The following is a 17,647-nucleotide window of genomic DNA, read 5'->3' as shown; positions in this document are numbered from 1 at the left end:
GGTATTGGTATTTTTATTTTTATTTTTCATATTTCATCCCCAAACTCATTTATCCTCAGCTTAGTAGTGTACACAGTTCTGCATAGTTTATTCATTATAACAATGAAATCTGTAGCTCAAAGCCACATTGTTTGATCTGTCAACAGTGGAGCTAAATTTAACAGTGGAAATGGCTGCAAGAGGTATTGTGTAATTCTTTACCGTTGATTGTATTGTTCAAGAAACTTTAACAGGAGTGTGGTTATGCTGGTCTGCTTAGTTTTGGATCCATTTTTCTTAGGAACCCTTTTATTATTTCGATGTGTTTTTCTAGGACTGTTCAGAGCATACGAGGACAGCTTTCTGCACACTGGCGAATAAATAAGCATGCTGTCAAACAGCAGTAAACAGATCACTATGTAGGGTAATGACATCATCTGTCAGTCTCATCTCAGAACATAATGTTCTCTGAACTGCAGGGAATTCTTTTGGCCTGGTTTTTAGGTTTCTTAATTTTCGGATTAAAATTCAACCAATATACATTTTTATGTAACTAAATTAAAATCTTTATGACTAGTCAAGGTACAAAAAATGACTCACAAGACTAGCCTTAGCAGTTTATGCAACTGCAGCCACAGTTATTGTTTATAGTCATGCCTTCTAAAGTCACAAAATGTGCATTGTCTTGCAAATAATACTGTATGATCTTCTAATGTTAATAATTTTGTTCCTTTTGAATGTTTTTAATTGTTTTTATTTATTTATTTATTTATTTGTTTGTAGGCAGCAAAAGCACCAAAGCTCAAGGCATCAGAACACAAGCACCAACAGCTAATGCTTTTATGTGTGTTAGAATTATAAAACAATTATTATATAAAATGATGTATATAAATATATTAAAATCATATAATTTATCATATAATTAAAATGTATTGCATAATAAGTTGAATTAAAGGATCACACAAAAATAAAAACTCGCTGAAATTTATTATTACATCAGTTGCTTACCAGTGGGTCCTCTGCAGTGAATGGGTGCCATCAGATTTGCTTTTCACTAGAGAAAGCAATATTATGGATAGAAGATTCATATTTTAGCCTGGAAACAATAGTTTGAAATTAAACATTTCTTAATGATGAATTTGTTTATAACAAAAACATGCAGCTGTTTACTTAACAAGATGATAACTGATAGACTGAAGTCATGTAGGTTAGTTGTTTAGATTATTGTGATGTTTTTATCAGATTTTAGGAGTCTCATTCTGACGGCACCCATTCACTGCAGAGGATCCACTGGAACAAACTCTTCTTTCTTTAATGACTTGAGGGTGAGTAAATTTTCAGCAAAATTAAATTTTTGTGTGGACTATAACTTTGTTTATAAAATGAACATTTACATGCAAAATCGAAATTTATTAAAACATTAAAAAATTAAATTAAAATGAACATTAAAATTCATTTTATTTAGATTTATTTATTTGTGCATGGATACCCTGAGTGATGTAAGTTCTAGTTTAAGCTATATTAGCGACAGTTAGCCAGCTGTTGATGAAACATCAACATTTCAGATTAATATTGTGTGAATTATACATCTGACATTTACTGCATTCTTACCTCATCCAAGCCTTTCCACTAATTTGTAGGTATAGTATGAATTCCTTATAGCTGAAGTTTACAGGTAGCTAGAGTTTACCCTGTAAAATTACTTTAACAAACATCAAAGTTTTATTGGTCTTCAAATGTAACACCCCATCGAGCTCAATGAAATGCTCTGTAAACCACAGGTTTGGTGAGTTTCCCACAAGTTGATATGATTCTTTAGCGTCTTAATGAAAAGTCTGTAGCATTGTTTGGTTAAAATTTCTCAATGGTAGTGTAAAAAACCCTGTCAAAAGCAGCTCTTTTCATTGCAAGCCATTTTGTAGCATTTTCCTTTAAATGTTAATGAGCTCTGCTGACCCCGCCCCTCTCTTCCGAGCTGCTCTCAGAGAGACTGTTTACTTTAGCCACATTCATCATGAAACTTGCTAATAAGCACATTATTAGGAAAGGCGATTTGCAAAGATTCATTAAAATACCTTATACTCACTTCTTCTGTAGGTGAAGCTGGACCACGAATGATTCGTGAAGATAGACACATTTAGGTAGATCGGGGGCACGTCTGTGCTGAAACGCTATTGTCAACCAAACTATCGTGGGAGGGGCCTGTCTGTGTGACGTCACACAGACAGTCATCTGAGATTGGCTCGATTTGAGAAAGGGGTAAATATTTTAGTAGAAAAAAGAAAAACATGTTGGATTTTTTTCATTATAGAGTGGTTGTGTACACACACTGCCAACACACTTTTTAGTTCAAACAATTTGTAAAAGTCCATGTAGCATCCGATGGCCCCTTTAAGGAGCTTTGTAAATCAGCATAACATCGCCTTTTCCAGTCAACTTGGATGAGGGCAGGAGCCAAAAGAAAGAAAAATTGTATGCACATGTGGTTCTTCAAATCACAGACAGGGCTTGAAAAACACTTGCATCCGTGTTAAACATTCCCATGGGCCCCAGCAGGCACATAACTGTAATATATAGCAAAATCATGCATTCATGCAGTAGATACCGGTGACGTGTCACACAGCTGGCCAGCAGAACTCTTTCACTACTATCAGATAGAAGATGCCTCATTTTAATCAGACTATTAGAGCTTCCATGTCAGACAATCATCAGCCTGACAAATTATCTTCTTTTAGAGCCAAAGATCTCTCAGATGAGACTCTACATGCAGAGTCCTTTTCTCCACCTGCTGTTATTTCATTAATCAGACTATACACAGGGTTTGTCAGTCGGAAGAATTCCCCCTCTTCTGTGTAATGGGAGTGTCCTGAGACGGTCATGGAATGTCAGTGGAAATCCTGGATGTGATGAGGCCTGATTTCTGCAAATCAGTAACCGTGTGTTGATTCAGCTGCACCCAAATGTGCCCTGACTTACAAAAAGTTTTAGATATAAATCTTGTGAATAATAATAATTATATTAAGAGACTGATAATCTGAAACTATGCATATATGTAGAATAGTAATGTATTTATTAGTTATAAAATATCCATCTGCTAAATTCTGAAATGTACATTTTAAAATTCTAAAGTCTATTTCTCTATTATTATTATTATTATTTTCTTTTGTGGAATTTTTTTTTTTCTTTTCAGCATTCTATGATGAATAAACTGGAAACTGTTTTTTTTTTCAGGATTCTTTAATAAATACAGTTTTTAAAAGATCAGAATTTATTTAATATTTTTAAAATTTCTTGAAAAAATGTATTGTACATAGATATAGTATGCTACTATATATACAATATAGTATATCGTTTACAGAGTATAGCATATGCTAATTTGCATCTGGAGTCCCTAGAAAGGCTTTAAAATAATAACAATAAATAAATATTAATAATAATACAAATAATAATAAATTGATTACCTATTTTAGGGTTTCTCCCAACTCTGGCAACATATAATAAGAAAAAAAAAAATTAAAGCAATTAATTAAAATTTGTTAAACCTGCGTACAACTCTGATTTATTTTAAACCTAGCGCTTAACCACCATTGTAAAACACTTTATGTCATGTTCTGCTTTAATTTTATTTAGTAACATTTTCCAAAGTTGGGAGCCCTTTACAGAAAAAGCTCTTTGTCCTTGTGAGGTTCTATGATAATCAATGTGGAGTTGAGAGAAGCATCTCTTATGCAGTCATGTCTGCAAGCTCCATAATTTTTTTTATTCTGCTTTTTAATTAAATGGAGCTACTGTAACAGGTGATTGACTGTGGAAGCACTGGAAGTATGGAAAAACTGAATAAATGTACAGTTACTCTGGTTGCTCTTTTGTTTTGTGCTAGCTGTCATGCAGAACAGTGAATCATCTTTCCATTTTAACTTCCTGGCTGATGGCTAAAGGTTATACATGTCATTTTTTATCATCCATCTTCTGTCTAACCTGAAATGTTTCCCAGTCTCAGCTAAAACATCACTAGATAAGGATTCTGAAACACTCCAATTTACAGTAGAATACTGTTCATTGCATGTTACGAGTTTTCATACAGTATGAAAGGCTGACTGAATTGCATTTGAATTGTATGAAAGGCTGATTGCACAGAGGCCCTTCAGGGGACTGTCCAAGATCCTTTCCTGTTCAGTCTCGACACATCTGGCTACAGATGCAGGGCTGAAATATACCATTATTGGGTGCATTGTGTTGGAAGAGAAGACTATGTAGCTCCTGCCACTGCTGATGCATATCTTACCGATGGTAACGAGAGAATAAAGTTTATTTGCAACAACCTCAGTTGAAATTGCATTTGGATCAGAGGGGAACTTTACCATTACTAATTAAAGGGACGGGGTCTCAAACCCCTCTGGCCCCTGTCTGTTTAAAATGGTCATGAAAAACTGGTTATTTTGACACTTTATATTTTTAGCAATTTTAACAGACTTTAAGAAAAAAAAAACATTACATTCAGGTTGGAATAATTTACATTTTAAATTTTTTTGTGAATGTGAATGCCTTAAAAAGTGAATGCTACCTACATGGTTTTATGAAATTTTCTGAACTATTTTGTGATGGAGTTTAATTGAATAATGCAATGCATTCTTGCCCATTTTCCCACTCATCAATTTTTTTTTTTTTAAATGCAGTTAATTATATTTCCTTTAACTTACTTTAAATGAATTTACAAACTGAAACTTGTTGTTCAGTGTAGTTGTCTAATATTGAACATTAAGTTGAATATTAAGTTGTGTTAATATTATCAACACTTGGTTGTCCGTCAGGTACAAATGATGTAAGAATTAAGAGACACACACTCATCTCAGAAAATAAAATACCTGAACCCGTGATATGCCTTAAATTCCATATAAACAAACACACCAAAATTGATTACAGTTTGAAAAGAAGAAGAAGAAGAAGAAAAAAAAAAAAAACTTTGGCTAGCTTTTATGGCTTTTACATCCTGCAGTCCTGAGTGCTAGTAAAAGCATGCCTTCCTTTCAGCCCAAACGAGGATAATTGCATTCACTTCAAAGAATTATCTGTAATGCCTGATCTAATACAGATACAGCGTGTTGAGTTCCCCTCTGAAAGGTCTCCAGGAATGCCATGTGTTTGATGGCTGCATAAACAGTCCGATGAGGTTTGGTAAAAGCATTCTCTTGATGCTAATCTGATAAATCACCATTGAGTCTTACAGTGAAAGGAGTCCTAATGCCATGCAGGGATAACACTCCCACAATTAGCCCTATTCAGACAGCTCCTCTGAAGTTTCAGACCTGATTTTCAGCTTTATTTCAAGCCGATGACTACTAGATGAGAAGACGAATGTGTTTCTGTCTGATGATATGCCAGAAAGGGGCTCATGGGAACTTGAGAGGGAAAATCACCATGCCTGATTTCAATCACTGGACTTTTTGAGTTTCCAGGAGTGGCAGTTATACTATGAGACTTATATGCATGTGTGCAGTTTTCGTTAATGCTTGTGACTTTAATGCTTGTGACTAAAAAAAAACTAAATCAAGTCTGGCCCTACTTTCAGCCATTTCACTCGGATATAGGTCACAATAGGAAAAAAGATACTCACAACTTCCATTTCATGCTGACTTTATCATGCACTGGCAACTACCGTATAAGTAAGTCATTTGTAGATTGACAGTGTAAACAATGTGGCAAAAAAACCTTAACCGAATGAACTTTTCCAGGTCTGGATGACCAGTTGTTTTATCTGTGAGTCAGAGGAGACAAGATACAGTTCCTCCTGATTCCAAGCTAAAGAAAAGAAGCTCTGCTCCCAGAATTTTAACTGGCTGATTGAATGGCCAGAGCACATTCACATACATATACCACTGTTACAGTGATAGAAAGCACAGACTGGGACCACACTGGTTTGGTAATAACCCAGCTGCTCTGGGAATTAAAAGCTGGACCTAAAGGCTTTGTTGGAGAGCATTTGTGAAAATACAGCCATCCAATAATACGCTGTTTTCCATAAGGGCTGAGTGTAATTGGCTCAGAGTTTCTCCAAGACCAAGGACCCAGTGAGTATACATATGCTAAATATCTTTGGTAACTGCAATCCTTGTAGTTTGAGGCATAAGGACTAAATAGACTGATACAAAATGTCCTGCCCCAACATCCCATTTCACTTGGAATGTGTCAACACAGGAAAAGACATTGTAAAGCAATTCATATATTCTATAAAGACACTCTTGAAAGCCTGAAGCTGTTTTTTCATGGCCTAGTATTACTGGTCCATGAAAACCACCTGGTAGGTTTGAGTTTGAAGAGGCCCATAGTAAGAACCAGTTAAAACCCCAAACGTATTTCTAGGAGTTCTTGACAGTATGCTGGGATTTATGACCTCCCATTCTCATCTTACCTTGTTTTTCTGCACTACATCTTTAACCTCATTCGTATGGAGTTCAGCTGAAGTGTGTTAGAGAATTATAGCTGAATTGGCCTCTGGGTCATTGTGTTTGGCCTGTTATTGTATGTTTTGTTGGCTCCAGAGGATTCCCCAGGCAAGTTCAGTGGCCCCCATTACTGTGAAGACTAAGAGAGTGCATGCATGATTGGCTTAGATACGCCCAGCGGGAGAATTTCTCACCCCGGCTCATTGCATGACAACAACATCCCCTCACTATGCTCTCACATGTTAAGGGTCAGCACTCTGAGGAGCTTCTTCTTATGTTCCCTCTTTCTTTCATATTGTACTTCTCTACTTTTTCTTGAAATATACAAGGCAAAAATCTACATAGTTGTCAATTAATTTAAAGAGACTGTTCACCCAAAAATTTTAATTCGGTCATCTGCTCACTCTCATGGTGCTCCAAACCCCTAAGAATTTGGTTAATCCTCAAAACATAATGAAGATATTTTTAATGAAACCTGAGATGTTTCTATCCTTCCACTGAAAGATCAAGGAATCATAAAATCAATCCATATGAAGCAAAGCCTAGATTAAAATTATTCATCACATAAAGTGTTTTATGATGCCCTTATAACCTTATCTGGATCTTCTACATTTTTGTGGAATGAACTTTCAACTGAGCGACAGAAATCTTTCAGGGTTGATTAAAAAGATTTTTTTTCAAAGATTAACTAAAGTCTTACGGGTTTGGAACGACACGAGTGTGAGTAAATGATGAAGGAATTTTCTTTTTTGGGTGAACTATACCTTTAAATCAGAAACATTTTTGATAGTCATTTTTCACTGAGGAAAAATGGTAAAGTCATGACAGTTACTAATGATTTCTTTGGTAGTAAGATTGATTTCGATAGCACATCCACTTACCTCAGTGAGGGTCATGTTATCACTTCTTCAGTACAAATTAAGGCATGTAATGCAGAAATTCGGTCCAATTGGTGAGTAACTGTTTTCTTAGCTAAGGAAAGCCAATTTTCACTCTAATTTGGCACTTTAGGGGTAGAAATTTTGGACTTTGGTTGACATAAGTGATGTGCTAGGGACCTAATTGTCTAGGGTTCATGGTAAAAGGATACTGAGCTATCTAACAGAAGGGCCTGAACCAAACGAATGATGCTCTACAGCAGTCAGAACAATATAACTATGTCAGAAGAATAAGAGCAGGGAAGCCCATCATCAACGTGACTGAATGACTGTGTTGGCTGACATCAGAATGAGTTATCATAATGAACTCTGTGGAGTATAGCGTGACACCATCAGCTCGCCCAGACAGACAGTGGACCTGGCCAAAGTAAAGCCTCTATGGAGACCTCTTGGGTTTCAAGCTCTACTGTACTTCTTCAAAGCTCTGCAGATGTGGCCGCCATTCAAAGCCCTTTTAATATGTAATTGTCTGAATGGTTCCCCACAGCCCTACTGCACAGCCATAATTTTTCTCTCCCATTCTCATAATGCTTTAAGGCGATTTAAACCACAAGTTTGTCATATATGTCATATAAAGTATGTGGAGTGACTGTCACTGGCATATCAGAGCTGTCACTTCATCTTGTCTTACACTCAGACTCTGTCAGCGATTGAGCAAGTTTTGTCTTTTTCACTCAAGAAGTCATTTTCTCAAACCAGACTGACATTAATGGAGCAGCTTTAACTCATACGGTAAGACTTCCAAAAAGGAAACTGATTGCACATGTTTGATAAGGAGAAAGACTGAGCATGCTGTTTTCATTGAGATTGATTCAACCAAGCACAATGCAAATAGCTGAGATTCTATTAATATCCTTCTATCATAATTGATATTCAGATCACAGGTCTCAATTAGATTTGTCATATATTATATTTTACATTATAATATATAATATACACAGTCTGGTCAAATGAAATAACATAATAAACATGTAAGTTACTATTTTCTTCCAACTATATGTTTGCATTATTGAAAATGTTTTATAGTTTTTTGCTATTGTATCCAGATTTGTACAGAGACACTTGAAATTTTACTGGCATTCATACTAACTACGGAAGTTAGTTTTGTGACAACACTAGTGCTTTGTAATGGTGATATTTTTGTCAATTCCACAAGGTGCTGTCAAGCTCAAGATCCTTCCTCTTTCTCATCTGGTTTTCTTAGGAATTCCTCTGAGGAGAAAGGCAAGGAAGTGGAGATTACAGTAGAGTTTGCTGACAACAGATGTTTTCTGAACTAGTGTCAACCAGTCCTTAAGAACAATGCACAATTTAATGCACAATATATGGTCTTTTTGTGCAAAATTCATTAATGCATTTTAGTCCAAAGATAAAATTGTTTGTCCTTTTAATTTGTTAGCTTAAAGGGATTTTATTTATGGCTTGCATCACAAATCCCTCTTACTTTACTGGGGGAAATTTATTTTTTTCTCTTTCATTGAGTATATTGTTTCATTTTGAAGTATGCCATAATATGAAAATTAAATGAGTTGCAAATGATGTTTTATGCTGACCTCAAAAGAAGCTAAAGCAATAAAACTTCAACAGCATTAAAAGAACTTGCTGTAAGGTTTATTTTTAATTACATTATATACAACATACATTTACACTTCATATAAGCAGTGAGAACCTTGTCATGAATAGCTCAATCCCATTTTACCCTTTTAAGATCACTAAACATTCACTAAAAAGCAAATACAAAAGACATGCATCAGACAAAATGACAAAATTAAAGGCATAATCAAATATTCATAAAAATATTTGTCATGTAGACTGATCTACAACCCACTAAGACACATAATCATTTTACTATTTTATACAGAAAGTGCTGCACGCAGTACATTAATAAAGTTTTCAAGTGTTTAAATTACCATTAATAAGCAAATATTACATCGTAGGTCACCTGATGACCATTGTCCCATGCATATAGCATACGTTCCTTAGGATTGTAGTCAATTTGTGTGGTGTAAGTGTAGTTGTTTACAAAAGGGAGGCGGGGAATCATCTGGGTGTGTGTGTGCGTGTCGAATGCATAGGAAATATTGGCATGCGTGCGCTCGAAACTGTCGACGGCATACAGAACGCCGCAGATGATGAAGCAGTTTCCATAGAAGTTCCTCCTCAGGCCCGTCCTCCAGTTCTTCTCTTTCTGTAAGTCAGAGGGTCGGAGCTTGCTCAGGATGATCACTTCTTGGTGAAATCCCTCTTCGTCCAGAGCTGGGTACACTAACCATAACCCGCTCTCATCCACACCAAAGTCAATGTCTGAATGTCCTCCCCAACTCCACGGAGCCTCCTCCTCCTCTAATACTGCATCATGAAGGGTGGTCCAGGCTGCTACATACCGGAGACGAAGATCAAACCTGATTATATCACGAGAAAAGGCTCTGTTGTAGAAGAAAGAGCCACCGTAGACCACATGGCCAGTGCCAATCCAGTTATAAGGGAGTTTGTAGGAGTTGCTAAACTGCCCTGTGAGAAAAAAAAGAGGAACAAATGTCATATACTGAAGAGGCTGGTCATGATCTTCTTGCAAGGGACCCCCTTCCTAAAACATAAAGGCAGCTGTATATGTGCATGTATAATGACTCTTTCATGCTTTATAAAAAAGTATGATTTTGTGACATATCATTTCCTAAATAAAGTAGCTTTTTATATTTTAATTGTAGTAGCAGAAATTATTCAGATATTGTCTGTAAGATTTAGATCTGTTAGTTGTAAAATCTGAAGAGAAACAAATTCAATTGAGGAAAATCTCAAAAAATATATTTTTTCCCACAAAACTTCATTACTATTCAAATGTTTGAGGTCTGTAAGTTTATGCTCACCGAGGCTTCATTTATTTGATCAAAAATCAGTAAAAACAGCAATATCATTAAAATATTATACTAATTTCAAATTATTAAAGGTTTTCTATTGGAATACATTTTTTCAAAATTATTCCTGTGATGGCAATGCTGACTTTTCCGCAGTAATACTCCAGTCTTCAGTTTCACATGATCATTCAGAAATCAGAATACATAATTTATTATTATTATTATTATTATTATTATTATTATTATTATTATTATTATATGTTTAAAACTCTATATTTTAAAATTTTAGTGGATCTATGATACATATTTTTAGGATTGTTAAATGAATGGAAAGTTCAGAGTAACAGCATCATTTAATAATACATGTATGTTATGTTAATATTGTTATTATATTGAATAAAAGTATGTATTTCTTAAAAAAATAATAATAATCAGTCTGACGCTTATGAACAGTACTGTAATGTACTATGCAAATGTGTTATTATTTTGAACAAGTTTGGAGTCTAACCAATAGTATAAAATATTCTGAAAATATTTTTTTTCTGTACAGTACAAAAAGGAAGATATTCAGTACAGTATGCTTCAAATGACCAGCCAAATGCAGCAGTTTCTGTTTTAAAGATACATGTACCTTGTTTAAAAGTGTCCATATCACGGAATTCCAGAAGCTGGTTTCCATAGTAGTAGTCGGTCACATATATAACTTTTCCATTGCCTTTCGGGTCTTTCATCCATGCACCTTCTTTTTTGCCATATGAGTTGTGTGTAACAGGATCAGCGATGCTTGCTAATGTGTCCTTGCAGATCCCTGTAAACAACAAATCCAGAGGGGAAGCATATATATATCACATCCCCTCTAAACTCTTAAGTTTGTTTTCTTCTTCTGGATCTGGAATCAAGCTTACCTTGTTCTTTGGTCTTCTTTGGAGCTTGTGTGCTTGTTTGAGTTGTAGCTTCATCCCAGCTAAGTTTGGACCTCTTTGTAGGTGCTGTATCACTGGCCAGATGAGGCACTGCAAGAGGAGTTGCGATGGTTGTTGCATTGATGCTTGGTGACATTGTGGTAGTTAAAGGCATTGACGTTGGCAGAATTGCCCTTGCTGTTGTAATTGGGCTTGACTTCTTGGCTTTTACAGTTTCTCCTTCAATATGCCTTGTTACATTTGGCATGTTTGCAGCAGTAGGGTCTCCATTCTGTGTGTTGAGGTTCACTGACGGTGTGTGGGTCACTGTTGCAGGGGTTTCATGTCTTGTAACAGTCGCAGGCAGCTCATGCTTATGGAGCTGGTCTTCAATTATTAAATCCACCGAGCTATCACCACTCACAACCTCATGCGCTGCTGTGGAAACTGTTGAGAGAAGAAACATAAAATGCTTAGTTTAACTTTGGCATACTCTTGTTTGTAATCTGAAAATGCTGCTGACTATGTCAGGGTAATTCATTTTTTTTAATTTATATTTTCATTCAGCCAAAACATACACATATAAAATTGATCAAAACACACATACTGTATAAAATTGATCAAAAGTGACAGTAAAACATTTACAATGTTTCAAAAGATTCCTATTTAAAATAAATGCTACTTTCTATTCATCAAAGAAAAAAACATTAAATTCCCACAAAATTATTAAATATCACAACTGTTTTCAACATTTCTGAAAGATGTGACATTTTTTAGACTAGTGTATTTTTTAAAAACGTTTTATCAAATAAAGGCAGACTTGCTTAGCATATGAGACTTCTTTGAAAAATATTAAAATACAGTAATGTATTTATATGCAATAATATATAAATATATTAATATTTAACAACAAATTTGAAATGTACTGTTGACTTTAAATTAGTTGTCTATTTCATAACTTAATTACAGGTATGTAACTTGTAGTGCATTATGGGATTGTCGTTCATTTAAAGTAAATGTTAAGTAAACAGTTGTGAAACACAGTTGTGATGAATTTTCATATATCTTTTTGTTTTAAATCAAATTGTACTTTAAATCAAATATTATGATTCATTCAAGAACTTGTTGGTTTAGTTTATGGTTTAGAACTCTTTGCTGTTTTCTAGTATCCCTAAAGATAAAATAAATGGGGAAAATACTTCCGAAACCAAGGTTGCTGACAAAAAAATTAAAAATAAATAATATGGGCGGTCACTGTGTAATGATTATTAGTGATGCTGAACTTGCATTTTGCTTCTCAACATTTTTCATACTACAATTTAACCCTAAATACAAGAACATATTGTTGACCCTTTTCAGTTTTTTTTTTTTTTTTTTTTTTTTTTTGCTCTGTTGAGAGCTGCAGCTATAAAAGCTGCATTTTAGTCATTATTACAATGAAATGAGCTGCCGGGACACTCACTATGCTCTTTGCCTTCGTTGTCCTCCATTGTGTTGGCTTTGTAGAAGGTCATGCTTTTGATGGTCATGCCATTAGGACCTGCTTTGGTCTTTGCAGGTTTATGCGACTCCTCTTGACCCTCAGAGTTGCTTCTCTTTAGCACAGGTTTGCTGGAGCCCTGAGTCCCAACAAACTTTTCCTCATATTTCCTCTGGCCAGGAATAAACAATGAAATTGCCAGTTAAATTATTATCTTCAAAAATGTATGTAATTAAACCTGATCACATTACTGCATCAAATAAAAGCAGCATTAATTGTCTCTTTCCAAGTCACCCACTTTGTGGCTGCATAAATGTCCTGGATGAGAAGAAGGGGAATTTGTGGTGTATTAATGACTTGAGCACGTTGTGGGAAAGCTGTATGGCTTTGATCGACTATTTCTCTACTGACGTGTCTTCCAGGCTCAATGGAAGAGTGAATTCGACCACTGTTTCCACTGGGCAAAGTTTGGTACTGGTGGTAATGTGTGTGACATTTGCAGTGTGTATTTATGCATATATGTTGGCAGTTGTCATCTGTGTGAAGTGAGACTAATAAGAGCCTATAGGGCATTTCTAATGGATTGAGCTAGTGTGTGCTGTATCTGTACCTCACTGTGAGCAAAAGCAGCTGCCACATTCTTCTGCAGTGAGGGCTCCAGCACGCTGAGACGTTTCTTCTTCTCTTGTCGTTGGTTGGAGCGAGGCCCCTTCCCTTGTGCTTTTTCACCTTTCACGCTTACTTTCTCCTTTGTCAGGTTTCCGGAAAACGACTGTAAGGAGAATGTAAACACAACAGAGGTCCATGGGTGGCAGTTCCGCCCAACCACCTGAACTCAATTCCCCTCTGTCCAGTGGCAATATTTGAAAGCAGACAGTGATTTCTGGTGCCATAGTAAAACTGAATAGTGTATAGAAAGCAGTGTGGTTGTTTCAGGGAACAGCATAATCAAAAATAAATACTGTCACACTCTGTTCTTTGTGTGTGTGTGTGTGTATGTGTGTGTGTGTGTGTGTGTGTGTGTGTGTGTGTGTGTGTGTGTGTGTGTGTGTGTGTGTGTGTGTGTGTGTGATTGGATTGTCTTCCTGTGGTGATGTTAATGTGGAAAGAAGGCTCTAAATTATACTAAATTCTGAAATTGAAATTGTGTCAAAAAGTGTGTGGATATTATATTCACTCTTACAAAAAATTAAGGTTTCAAAAGAACATGTTATTTTTATTTTTTTGTGAAGGACCTTTAGTGCAGTGGAAAGGTTACATGGATGGTTTCTAATGAAAGCATATATGGCAATAAAGAGCCTTTATTTTTAAAGTGTGTGTATTAATAAATGTAATGTACTTAATATTCTTATAAGCATAAGATAATATAAGCTATAGCTTCTATCAGAAGTACTGTTTAATGATCACAGATGTTTATATTTATTTATTCTTAGAACAAGTATCAGTATTGCACTCACTTTCTCTATGTTATCAACCCGTTCCAGAAGTTTTGTTGTGATAGAGTGAAGCTTTAACAAGTCCATCCCATAAAATGCTCCCTCGAGAAGGTCCATTATGGTTGAGAGCTGAAACATCAAGATACATAAAGTGGATAATAGAGCGGTTTAATAGAAGTTCTTTATATTATTGATTAATTTATGTCTAAAAAAGACTAAAAGTCATCAAATTAAATAGAACTAGTCAGTATTTTTAAGAATCATCTATTAACACCAGTGCATGATTCTTGTTTCTGTCTCCCCTTGAGTCCTGATTCAGTTCAAAACCCTTTACCTTGATATCATCCCGTCCAGCTTCTTGCAGCTTCTTGAATCTGAAGTCTCCCTCACAGGGGTTGAGGGCAGAGGGAGGGGCGATGCAGGCACACTTCTTACAGCTGGGTCCCGCAGTGACTGTCTCCACTGTGTAGAAGTCCTCAGCCTTTGCATGGCCCTCTTCAATGCGTTTGCATGCGCTCCTGCTCAGAGGCCTTACTACACACTTACACTGACAGTCTGAGCCCTCTGACAGAGTCTTCACTTTATCATAGTCTCCAATGAGCTATTAGAGTAAACAATGACAGTGAATAATGTTTTATTTTATATTTTTTGTAATAGTTTAACATTGTGATTTATAGATATTATTATATTTACATACATATTTAAAAAAAATTTGGGGGCCAAAAATCAGCCTATTAGTTAATAGCCTATAAATTTCAATATTAATTATACGCATTATTATTATTATTATTATTTTTAACACTTGTTTTAATTTTAATAATAATCAAACATGTTTATATATAATCAAACATTATTATCATTATTATATTTACATACAATTTTTGGTCAAAAAGCACTTTATATAATTTAGTATTTACATATAAATTCCAATTATAACAATAGCAATACTGCAAAATATACCATCTTTTATTCATGTGATCATTTAAATTTTTTAATCAGGAAAAATTACCTGTGTTAAGATGTTTTCTTGATTGTCCATTTCATCTTCTAGAGTTGGACGGTTGTCTATATTGTCAGCAGTCTGTTGCTCCATCACATTAGCTCGTGTTAAACAAAACGAGCCCCAGCAAAAAATTAAAAACAATAATTCCATCATGCAAATTTATCAGACAAGATGAGTTGCCAATTTTAGTAAGTTAAGGTTAAGTCTTTTCTTTGGTGCTCGTCCCAGACAAAAATGCAATTAATCTTTATGTAACCTATATATTTCCATATGTCAATTAATAATCCATTAATAACTGAATATGTAAAGAGTTTCCCTGATGACGTCAAAACGGTCCTAGGTTTGGTTAAAATCAGTTGCTTATGGTTTCTACAGACGGAAAGAAGACCTTCTTTGTGTTGGATTGCCGGTGATGAATGGATATTTGAAAGGTTTGCTGTAAGTGAGTGGGGAGGAACCTAAAGACAGGGAGGAGTTCTGCCATTAGATCAATGACCCAAACCCGCGCGTTTTACTGCCTCACAATAAATACATGTGTTACAAGGATAACAAATTAATTAATAATGTAAACCCGCACATGTATAAATGTAAACATAAAATACCATGTTCATGATAGGCTAAAGTACAAAGCACAAAATAATTTCTGGGGAAATTAATTATGACAACATGTCTTAGTTATGAAATAATTCTCTAGAGGTTTTAGATAAATTTACTAGTTCATGAGTTAACAAAATACATCTATTTTAGCAAGACATCACGATTTACTGAACGAAACTCTCCCAACGCCAAAGACGCTGCCTCTGAAGTAGCGCTTTTACTCCATCTACTGACAATTCGATTCATTGCAAGTCCTCAAAAGGTGTTTTTATTTTTTATTTTTTATCTTTTTTTATTTATTTATTTATTTTACCTAAGTAATGTAAGACATATGATGTGTACTTTTATTCGTACATCACACGCAGTTGCAACATTAACATATTTTAGCTGGTTGTTGATGTAATTGAGATGGCATCTAATGGCCAATTAGCAAATTGTAAGGACCCCTGTAAAAAGAAACCAATGGTCAGAGACACAATCTTTAAGATTATTGTTATGGGCAAAATTTTTCAAAAATAAAATAATGTTCCAAATATTCAGCAAACCTTAATTTGATGAAACCTGAATTTATGAAAAGGTATTTATTTTATTTATTACAATGAAACTGTGATGTAGCCTAATTTTAAACATGACTCCTCTTTATTCAGTGTTTTTAATAAGTGGGACATGGTATGGCTCCAAAATCAATCATTTTTATTCAGACACCCTTGCTACAAACAGGACCATAGAACAGGATATGCAACTAATTTGTCATTTTAAATCTTATTACTCTGTCTCTTCCTCTCTCACACATACATTCATTTCTCATGTACACATGCTCTCACTACTGCATAAAAACTTAAATTAGGGCCCCAGACTGTCCTAAATCTCATAGTGAAATGTCCTGGATTACCAAAAGCAAACAAGAGCACATTAAATATGTATATAAATTTTGCCAATTTCAGAAAAATGGCATTTGTTTGTATAAAGTGTTTGGGTGACATCACAATTGATTGCAGAAGTTGAAAGTGGGGGAAAAAGTCCCAGATTACCTTTATTCACCCTATAACAGACTAGAATACTGTTGTCAATGTTTTTGTTTATTTCTCCAGTTTTTACACTTATGTTTTTAGCAGAACCAATCCTACCAAAACAACTAATTAAAGTGGCCACTCCAAATCTACAGCATGACTTCACCGTCCAGTTAGGTCAATCAACAATTACCCCATCATGTTCGGTCAGAAATCTTGGTGTAATCTTTGATGACCACCTGACATGTTAAAAAAATTGCAAAATTGCAAAAACTGCTAGATCGTGCAGGTTTATATTGCACATCAGAAAGATCAGGCCCTTCCTATCAGAGCACAGCTCCACAACTTCTTGTCCAGGCCCTTGTCATTTCTAGGCTAGACTACTGCAATGCTCTTCTGGCTGGACTTCCATCATGCACAGTCAAACCTTTACAAATGATTCAGAAAGCAGCGGCATGGCTGGTCTTTAACAAGCCCAAAACGAGCCCATGTCACACCTCTCTTTATCTCCCTGCACTGGCTGCCAGTTACGGCTCGCATCAAGTTCAAGACACTGATGCTTGCATATAGAGCAGCCACAGGCTCACCTGCCTACTTTCACTCACTCTTACGAATATACATCCCCTCCAGAAGTCTGAGATCCACTAGTGAGCAACGCCTCATGGTGCCATCATAAAGAGGCACAAATTCACTTTCCAGAACATTTTCGTTTACCGTTCCTGGCGGGTGGAATGATCTTCCAACCCCTATCCACAATGCTGAATCCCTGACAATTTTCAAGCGACAGCTTAAAACTCAGCTCTTTCATCACTATCCGACTTCATCCATCATCTGTCTAGCTTGTACTTATTTGAACAATTCTTGAAACTTGGTATGACGAGCACTTCCTCTGTCTATTTGCCTCTTTAAGATGAATCGCTTGATGTATTCCCCAATTGTAAGTCCCTTTGGATAAAAGCGTCTGCTAAATGAATAAATGTAAATGCATAGAATTTGTTAGTAAT

At 35.5% G+C, this 17,647-nt stretch overlaps 1 protein-coding gene across 2 annotated transcripts; it reads right to left on the bottom strand.

Moving 5' to 3' along the window:
* Nucleotides 1-8,964: 8,964 nt before the first annotated feature.
* LOC109107970 (olfactomedin-like protein 2B) lies at nt 8,965-15,470 on the bottom strand. Of its 2 annotated transcripts, none has more exons than XM_042718073.1 (8): nt 15,043-15,470; nt 14,368-14,634; nt 14,055-14,162; nt 13,208-13,369; nt 12,580-12,769; nt 11,121-11,564; nt 10,847-11,023; nt 8,965-9,871 (listed from the first exon to the last, which is right to left on the bottom strand). In XM_042718073.1, exons 1-8 carry the CDS (start codon nt 15,187-15,189, stop codon nt 9,273-9,275), a joined length of 2,094 nt encoding a protein of 697 aa, XP_042574007.1. In that variant the 5' UTR covers nt 15,190-15,470; the 3' UTR covers nt 8,965-9,272. The 2 variants fall into 2 exon arrangements, with proteins under 2 accessions (XP_042574007.1, XP_042574008.1); XM_042718074.1 differs by having other exon boundaries at nt 12,592-12,769.
* Nucleotides 15,471-17,647: the final 2,177 nt, after the last annotated feature.

The sequence above is a fragment of the Cyprinus carpio genome, chromosome B2 (genome assembly GCF_018340385.1).
Source record: "Cyprinus carpio isolate SPL01 chromosome B2, ASM1834038v1, whole genome shotgun sequence".
Classification (NCBI taxonomy): Eukaryota; Metazoa; Chordata; class Actinopteri; order Cypriniformes; family Cyprinidae; genus Cyprinus; species Cyprinus carpio.
The sequence above is the reverse complement of the archived record's forward strand: the minus strand, read 5'-3'. Positions and strand labels throughout refer to the sequence as shown.

Bases quoted from the DNA above. Each gene is read 5' to 3' on its own strand.
- LOC109107970 (XM_042718073.1), bottom strand. From the start codon at position 15,189: ATGATGGAATTATTGTTTTTAATTTTTTGCTGGGGCTCGTTTTGTTTA. The intron at 11,565-12,579 runs GTGAGTGTCCCG...TTCTCTCAACAG, and splicing joins CAACGAAGGCAAAGAGCATA to TTTCCACAGCAGCGCATGAG. The intron at 11,024-11,120 runs GTAAGCTTGATT...TGTTGTTTACAG, and splicing joins AAAGAAGACCAAAGAACAAG to GGATCTGCAAGGACACATTA.